Source organism: Arachis duranensis, unplaced genomic scaffold, assembly GCF_000817695.3.
Source record: "Arachis duranensis cultivar V14167 unplaced genomic scaffold, aradu.V14167.gnm2.J7QH unplaced_Scaffold_165934, whole genome shotgun sequence".
Taxonomy (NCBI): Eukaryota; Viridiplantae; Streptophyta; class Magnoliopsida; order Fabales; family Fabaceae; genus Arachis; species Arachis duranensis.
Window position 1 is genome coordinate 232,865 of NW_026264258.1, and position 9,654 is coordinate 242,518.

The 9,654-nt window shown below is 45.2% G+C and overlaps 1 protein-coding gene across 1 annotated transcript; it reads left to right on the forward strand.

The window, feature by feature from the left end:
- The first annotated feature begins 3,197 nt into the window (after positions 1-3,197).
- On the forward strand, positions 3,198-3,863 carry LOC107477788 (uncharacterized). Its single transcript, XM_016097857.1, has one exon. The coding sequence runs from the start codon at positions 3,198-3,200 to the stop codon at positions 3,861-3,863; it is 666 nt and encodes a 221-aa protein (XP_015953343.1).
- Positions 3,864-9,654: the final 5,791 nt, after the last annotated feature.

The window sequence follows — 9,654 nt, forward strand, 5'->3', positions numbered from 1 at the left end:
TTGTATCTCATTTTTCAATAATTAATGAAATATAACCTACTATCTTTGGAAAAAAAAAAGGGTGTGGGGCAAGTGCTCCCACTATAAAATTTAAATTTTTTTAGTAGTACATGATAATAATATTTATTTGTCCTCATTAAATTATTTACTTTGACTCCACAACAATATGTTACTTGACTTTTAGAATTTGATATTCAATTTGAAAACTTTGTATTAGATGTGTGTTATAATGATCTATTTTCAAATTTAAATGAGATTAGTGTTCTTCCTTAAAAATTGATTCGAAAAAATATTATTTATTGATGTTTCTTCTTTTAAAATTAGTTTTAGTTTTTTCTATAATAACTGCAGTAATTAAAAAAACTTTTTAAACTATAAATATCATCAATAGCTAATAATTGTATGGGATGTAAATTTTTAAATGATAATTTAGTGATATATGTTATTATTTAAATTAGTGTTTTAGTATTTTAATTTGTTATTCGTGTAACATAAATTATACATTATGTTACATATATATAAAATATAACCATTCGTATAAGTACAAAATATATATTAAAAAAATTAAATAATATATATAATTATATATAAATACATAATAAATATTTTATAATTAATTTTTTATGTATATGTTACGGCCCAGCCCAGTTGAGTAGAGTTACCGCTCGACCCGCAACTAATCGGCCTACACGGCCGGGTCGGCGCTTACGAATCGCTAGGTCCCCGGCTCGAACACGTGTTCTTGCTGCCAGCTGCTTGACAACTGTGGGAAGCGAAGCTTCTTGGAAGGAGGCCTTCCCTTGTGGGGCCCGCCCCATTGACAAGGTATATAAGGGGAGGGTCCTACCCCTCCCCTAAGGTACGTCATCACAACTTTTCTCCCTGTACACCACACTGACTTGGGTGTCGAAGTGTCTTTACAGGTGACACCCCCTCTCCACACCAAGAACTCGGAAAGTCGGTTGCTCCAGCTCCATCTCCGCAATACTGAACCAGGCAGAAACCCCACCTTACCATCTGATGATCGAGGGAATCACGTCGGAAGAGAATTTCTCAATGAAGTTGCATTGCAAGTATAGCTCTACCAACAACAATTCTCGAGGATCAAATTTAGAAAGGAATTGGTTGTCACAAGTTCAATCCCAATAAAGTAATCGAAGTATTCAAACCTCGGGTTGTCTCACAAGGAATGGGCAAACATGTGCTTCAACATTGGTTAGAAATCCGGGGTTGTAAGTCATGAGCAAGAAAGTAAACTAGGAATCTTAGCAAACAAGTAATCTAAATTGCAAGGAATTAATTCAAATAACTGAGTAAGATGTGAGTAATTTCAAACTAAGAAGACAACATTCAATTTAATTCTACTCTCAACTAAACAAGAACTATAACTAAAGCAAGACAATTAAGAATTTGGGTTTTCAAATATGAATAATAAAAGCAACTCTTGGCTAGGCATGGGAATTGGGGTCACTATCCTTGTCTAATAACCATATCTTGACAATTATGAGGAACCAAACCCATGAAGTCTACTTCTATACTTGAAGTATGTTAAATGGTTTGGTCAACATCTACCCATAAGGTCTGACCTCACTACTAATTAACCTAGTAGTAGGCTAGTGTCAATGGCTATCAAATTGACCACTAAGGGTTCCCAAATCATCAAATCTATTAGACCCAATGACTCAAGTTTACCCAATTTCCTTGGCCTAAGCCAAGAGTAGAAAGAACTACTCCATAATTAAGGTAAACAATTCATCAAACACATGGTAAGCATTAACAAAAGACATGTTTAATTTGCAATTGGATTGAAATTAACAAATACCCACTAACAAATATTAATTTACAATCACTCAAACAAGATCTAAGCAAAAGTATACTGAGGAATTCAAATTAAACAATCAAAACTAGTAATTAACAAAATCCAATTTGGATTCAACAAGGGAAGATCAAATTAAAGCTAGATCTAGAGAAGAACAAGGGTTTCTCTCTCTAGAAGAACAAAGAACCAAAAAACTAGAAAATGTGTCTTAGTGTCAAAATGATTGATCCCCCCTTCTCCCTAGCATCCTTGGGTCTTTTCCATGCAGAAACAGCTTGAAATTGGGCCTAATGAGCCTCAGAAATCGCCAGGCACGATTTCTTTTAATGAGGTCACGTGCAGCTTCCCGCGCGTGCGTGCCATGCGTGCGTGCGCGCCGATTACCTTTGTGATCCACGCGTGCGCGTCAAGTGCGCGTGCGCGTTGATTGGAATTCTTTGGCCTGCGCGGATGCGTCCATCCTTGCGCGCCGCTTCCAGCTATCCACATCCACGCGTGCGCGTGATGTGCGCGTGCACATCGGTGCTGTAGTTCCCAAAATCCAAATCTTCATGTTCCTTCCTCTTATGCATGCTTTCTTTCTTTCTTCTAGGCCATTCTTACCCTATTAATTTTGAAATCACTCAACAAATACGTCACGGCATCGAATGGCATTAAAGAGGATTAAAATATAGTAATTCTAAGGCAAAATAAGCATGTTTTCTATTATGGATCAATATTAGGAAGTGAACACAAAATCATGTATTTCTTGTGAATAAGTGCGAGAAATATTGACAAAAAACCCCAAATTAAGCACAAGATAAACCACAAAATTGGAGTTTATCACCATCTGAGGGATCTCCCCGAACCGTCCAGTACCCGAGCTTCCAAACATTGGTACCATCTGTGGGAATGCCTAAATGGACTGCATACTAGGTCCAGTAGAGCCTGGCAGTGGTGTCGAGCCCAGGGGGCAGCCTTCGTGGCTTCCTCCCGAGAGCGCACGAGGTCCCCTCTGCGACGACCCGAGCCGTCTTCACGATCCCAAGAGAGACGCCTCTTTGGGGGAACAGGTAGCGATAGCACCAGAATAATGTAGGAATTGCGTCATAGGGTGCAGAACCTGGAACACCAGCTGGCAGATCAGGAACATCGTCAACGAACTCTCGAACCAAACTATTCCCGATCTCTTGAGAGACGTGGAAGAACTCCTCAGAGAAGTCGCTCCCGGCGCACGCCCAGCCTGCAATTTGAATCTAAAAGTACCTGGGAGGATCGAGAACGTCCAAGAAGATGGCGTGACCCCGTGATATACACCCGGCCTCAAGGGAGACGCGCCACTGAGCGAGATCGTGAAGATGACGGAGAAAGGCCGAAGGGAACGCGATGACCCGTGATAATGGGCGCAACCCCGTTTCATCATTCCGTCCTCGAGGTCCGGCTTCCAAAGCACTATGATAAGCCAACGGACATGAGGTACGATGGAACTCAAGACCCACAGGAGCATCTAACGGTCTTTGAGACCAGAATGAACATGGAGGGGGTAGGCGACGAGGTGAGGTTTCGCGCCTTCCCGGTCACTCTGGCAAGATCTGCGATACGGTGGTTTAACAGCCTCCCGCAGGGTTCTGTTGCCAAATTTTCGGATATTAGCCGCGCTTTCTTAGCCCAATTTACCACCCGCATTGCAAAGGTGAAACACCTGATCAACCTACTTGGAGTGACACAGAGGTCTGGAGAGCCGACCAGAAAATACCTAGACAGGTTCAACGACGAATGTTTGGAGATTGATGACCTAACCGATTCGGTGGCCAGTCTGTGCTTAACGAATGGACTTCTGAATGAGGATTTTAAAAAGCATCTCACCACGAAGCCGGTATGGACGATGCAAGAAATCCAAAGCGTGGCTAGGGAATATATCAACGATGAGGAAGTCAGTCAAGTGGTGGCTGCCAACAAGCTGCAGCCTGCCTACAATCAACCTCGGCAGCACGGTGGTGGGGAAAGGCTAAAAGAGCACGCCAGAGACGGCGGGCCAACCAAAATATTCAAGTTGTTTCCCTGAGTCGGGAAATTCACCAACTACACCCCCTCGCCGTCCCCATCGTAGAAGTTTATCAACAGATAGCTGAGAAGGAAGAAATCCAAGGAGGCATCGGGAATGTTCCTCGCCGACCTGGATGCAAGGGTCGACGACAACCCTAGACCCGAGCCGGAAGGGAACTTGGAAAGGTTCAGGGTTGGCAACTCAGAGGAGAAGTTCACCTTTGTGAACAGAGACCTCCCACACGACCTGAAGGAACCTCTAATGAAAATGATCAGAGCTAATGGCGACCTATTTGCCTGGATGCCGGCCGACATGCCGGGGATAGACCCTCAGCTCATGTCACATCATTTGGCCGTTAAGGCAGAAGCCAAGCCAATAGCTCAGAGGAGAAGAAAAATGTCACAAGAAAGGGTAGAGGAGGTGGCCAGGCAGACGGCCAACCTTCTTGAAGCGGGATTTATTTGAGAACTCGATTACTTGACTTGGCTATCGAACGTAGTTCTGGTCAGAAAGCACAATGGGAAACGGAGGATGTGCGTGGATTATTCCGATCTTAACAAAGCATGTCCTAAGGACTCCTACCCCCTCCCCAACATAGATGCGCTCGTTGATGCGGCGGCGGGATATCGGTATCTAAGTTTCATGGACGCTTATTCTGGCTACAATCAGATACCGATGCACCGGCCAGACGAGAAAAAAACGGCGTTCATAATGCCAGGGGGAATATACTGCTACAAAGTAATGCCGTTCGGGCTGAAGAATGCTGGGGCCACATACCAAAGGTTGATGAACAAGATATTCGGCAACCTTATAGGCAAAACAGTGGAAGTATACGTAGATGATATCCTAGTAAAGACCACCTGACCTGAGGAGCTCATAAGCGATCTAGAGAATGTGTTCGCTTCCCTTCGGCAACATGGCATAAGGCTCAATCCACTTAAGTGTGCCTTTGCCATGGAAGCAGGAAAATTCCTGGGGTTTATGATAACCCAAAAAGGGGTGGAGGCCAACCCGGAAAAGTGTGAAGCAATACTCCAAATGAGGAGCCTAGGATGCATCAAAGACGTTCAGAGGTTGGCAGGAAGGCTCACTGCGCTGTCCCGTTTTCTCAGGGCGTCAGCTGCTAAAGCCCTACCATTTTTAAACTTGATAAGGAAGGGGATAGTGTTTGAATGGACCCCGGCGTGTGAAGAGGCGTCTAAGCATTTCAAGGAAGTACTCGCAACACCACCCGTCCTCAGGAAGCCCAAGGACGGGGAACCACTATACCTGTACTTGGCCATAACGGATGAAGCGAAAGCGGCAGTCCTGGTATGAGAAGAAGGAAAGACCCAACAACCAATCTAGTTTGTGAGCAAAGCACTAAAAGAAGCGGAACTAAGGTACAGCAAGTTAGAGAAGCTAGCACTCGTGCTCCTGACCTCTTCTCGCAGATTACGACAGTACTTCCAAGGTCATCAAGTAGTCGTGAGGACAGACCAGGAAATCTGCCAGGTGCTCTAGAAACCCGACATAGCGGGAAGAATGATGACCTGGGCTATCGAGCTATCTCAATATGACTTGAAGTATGAACCCAAGCACGCGATCAAAGCGCAGGCCATGGCCGACTTCCTGGTAGAAGTAACGGGAGACCCAACCGAGACACCGAGCATACGATGGAAGCTCCATGTAGATGGAGCCTCCAACCAGACATTCAGCGGAGCCGGGATAATCTTGGAAAGCCCGACTGGAGTTGTTTATGAACAGTCAATCAAGTTCGAATTCACGATGTCAAACAATCAAGCGGAGTACGAGGCCCTTCTGGGTAACTTAATCCTGGCTAAGGAAGCTGGAGCCACATGACTAGAAGTGTGCAGCGACTCGCAGGTCGTTACTTCTCAAATCAATGGGACCGACCAAGCCAGAAACTCACTGTTACAGAAGTATCTGGAGAAGGTCAAAGAGTTAAGCAAACAATTCAAGGAGGTCACGATCCAACACGTTTCGAGAGAAAGGAACACACGGGCAGACCTCCTGTCCAAGCTAGCAAGCACAAAACCAGGGATGGGCAACCGATCTCTCATTCAAAGTTTGGTAAAGGAACCAGCGGTGGTCTTGCAGCTGACCCAATCAGAACCCTCTTGGATAGACCCGATCATTGATTTTCTGGAGAAGGCAAGGCTCCCCAGCGATGAGAAGGTGGCCAAAACGATAAGGCGGAAAGCGGCCAAGTATGCAATCATACAGGGCTAGTTGTTTAAAAAAGGACTTAGCCAACCACTGATAAAATGCCTGCGCCCCGACCAAACGGAGTACGTCCTTCGGGAAGTCCACGAAGGATGCTGCGGTCACCACATCAGAGGGAAGGCCCTAGCTAGGAAGCTCATCAGAGCTGGATACTACTGGCCTTCCATGATTACGGACTTTAAAGAGTTCGTGAGAAGGTGGAAGAGATGCTAGGGAAACTCCAACTTCCACAAAGTGCCAGCAACTGAACTCAGCCTCCTCATGGCTTCCCGACCTTTCGCACAATGGGGAATTGACCTAGTAGGACCCTTCCCGGTCGGACCAGGGCAAGTCAAGTACCTAATAGTGGCAGTTGATTATTACACAAAGTGGGTAGAGGCAGAGCCGTTGGCCAGCATATCCTCAGCCAATTGTCGAACATTCATGTGGAGGCACGTAATAGCAAGATTTGGAATCTCAGAAGTCATGATCTTGGATAACGGGACTCAGTTCGCTGATAAAAAATTCGGAGAATTCCTGGCCGGATTGGGCATAAAGCAAAAGTTCTCATCAGTTGAGCATCCCCAAACCAACGGACAAGTAGAGGCTGCGAACAAGGTCATCTTGCAAGGCCTAAAAAAGCGACTTGACCAAAAGAAAGGAGCATGGGCAGATGAGCTAGCCTCGGTTCTCTGATCCTACCGCTCAACCCAACAGTCGGCCACCAAGAAAACACCTTTCCGACTCACCTATGGGGTGGATGCTATGATACCCGTAGAAATCGGTGAGCCGAGCCCGCGACTACTATTAGATGGAATTGAAGAGGTCATGGAAAAGGATTTGGTGGATGAGGCCAGGGAGATGGCCCATTTATCAGAAACAGCACTAAAGCAAAGAATGGCATTACATTACAATGCCAAGGTGCTCAAGAGAGAGTTCGAGCGGGACGACATGGTCCTAAGGTGCAATGATATTGGGGTCCTGACCCCCAGGGAAGGAAAGTTGACGGCTAACTAGGAAGGCCCTTACAGGGTGAAAGAGGTGACTGGTAAGGGCGCCTACAAGTTAGAACGGTTAGAAGAGCAAGGAAATCCTGAGAACGTGGAACGCGAATAATCTGAGAAGATTCTACTCGTAGAATAGACTCGCCAATTTAGTAAGAGCACTTTATGACAATTCACTTGCCAATTTTTACTTGTCATATTTGCTATCATGTTACATTCAAATCAGTTACCATTGTTACTCGCCACCCCTTTATTATTATTTGCTTTTCACACTGCTTGTTATTAAGGCACCATAACGAATAAACGGTCTCGGGGCTGATCACCCCGGGTATCACAAAAGCAACAAACGCCCTAACGTGCGGCTGTTAAAACGGTAAAGGCCATAACCTGGCTTCGCGAGTTACCAACTAAACGGTGAAACATTCATGAACAAATAAGTTAATGCCAGCAAACGGTAAACAAAATAACGAAAAGCAAATACCGACAAGACAGAAAATAAACACTGTCACCAAACCAACGGCGAACAAATTCAAACAGTTTGACAAGATTGTAAGGAAGGAATACAAGTCACAAAAGTACATGAGTTACAAATACACATAAGTCACTTCTTCGGTATATCAACAATTTTTCCATCTCTGATGGTCTTGAAAACGCCAACGGTGGATGTGTCAAACTCGGGGGCCAGGAGCTTTACTTGTGCCTTTAGAGCCTCCTCGGTCATCAAGATAGCATTTCTTCCCTGCTTAACGGTGTCTTTATACTTCTTCTTGAACTCAGCAGCTTCATTCTGAGTAGTCTTCGCTGAAGAGAGAGCCTCATCACGCTCCTTCTCTAATGTGACCAACCGACCCTGAGCAACATTAAGCTGACTTTCCAAAGTAAGCTCCCGCTCGGTGAGATGTGCCACGGAAGCATCAACAGTCTTCACCTTCTCCTCAGCAGCCTCGGCTTCCTTCTTAGTGGCCTTAGCCTTCTCCTCGGCCGTCTTGGCCCTCTCCTCGGCAGCAGCCAATTGCTCCCGAAGCAGTTTCACTTCATCCTTATACTTGGAGTTGGCCTTGACTGAAGACTCAAGCTTCGTTTCCAGAGTCTGTGCCCCCGCCAAGGCGGATTCCGCCTTCCTCGCAACCGCGGCACCTTGAAACAAGCAGCGATACATCCACCTCGCCTGCGAGGCAAGGTTCCCACCATAGAAGAAGTCCTTCGTGCCGAGAAGTAGCTGGGAATCGATAAAGTTCCCGGCATCAAAGTTCTTATCCATAACAGTGAGAACCCCCTCGAGCTGGAAGACGGTCTCTTTTTCCTTGGTTCCTCAATTATTTCAAATTCAAGACTGGCAGGAGATTTCCTTTTCTTTGGATTATCGCCTTCCTCCCCAGCCTCGTCAGGTCGTGAGCCTGAGCCATCCCCCACCTCAAGCCGAGGACCCAAAGAGACATTGGCCTCGGGCCCCTCCTCCTGGGCTGACTGGGATTGGACCTCCGGCTCAACGACGTTGTTGGCAGCGGTCTCTTGAGTAGGGGTAATGGAATCATCATCACTACCGGCCAAAAAGGTGTTATACAAACCCTCAAGTCCGGTCACCTCAGCAGACATTGACACTGCAGCGAAACACAGAAAACAACTAAGCGTCAAATCGGACAGATAAACCAAAACAACATGCTGGTGCACGAAATTGTGATCATCAACAATGACTCCAAAGACTTGGTGCTCTCAAACATGAATCACACTTAGTCACAACTCCGCACAACTAACCAGCAAGTGTACTGGGTCGTCCAAGTAATACCTTACGTGAGTAAAGGTCGATCCCACAGAGATTGTTGGTATGAAGCAAGCTATGGTCATCTTATAAATCCCAGTTAGGCGTTCAACTATATTAAGAGATTATTGGATTTTCAAATAATAATAATAAATTTAAACAGAAAATAAGGATAGAGTTACTCATGTAATTCAATGATGGAAATTTCAGATAAGTGTATAGAGGTGCTGTGTTCCTTCAGAATCTCTGCTTTCCTACTGCTTTTATCCAATCTTTGTCACTCCTTTCTATGGCAAGCTGTATGTAAGTGGTGGACGAAATTGTGATACAAGAGTTCCAGGCACTGTTAGAGAAGCTCACAACTCCGTTCAACTTAACCAGCAAGTGTACTGGGTCATCCAAGTAATACCTTACGTGAGTAAGGGTCGATCCCACAGAGATTGTTGGTATGAAGCAAGCTATGGTCACCTTGTAAATCTCAGTTAGGCAGATTAAATGGTTTTGGGTTTCGAAAATTAATAATAAATAGAACATAAAAAGGGATAGAAATACTTATGTAAATCAATAGTGGGAATTTTAGATAGGCGTGTGGAGATGCTGTGCTCCTCTCGAATCTCTATTTTCTTATTACATTCATCCAATCCTTCTTACCCCTTTCCATGGCAAGCTGTATGTTGGGCATCACCATCATCAATGGCTACTTTTAATCCTCTCGGGAAAATGGTCCTATGCGCTGTCACTGCACGGCTAATCGTCTGGAGGCATCACCCTTGTTGAAGGCTACATCCCATCCTCTCAGTGAAAACGTTCCTATGCTCTATCACAGCACGGCTAATCATCT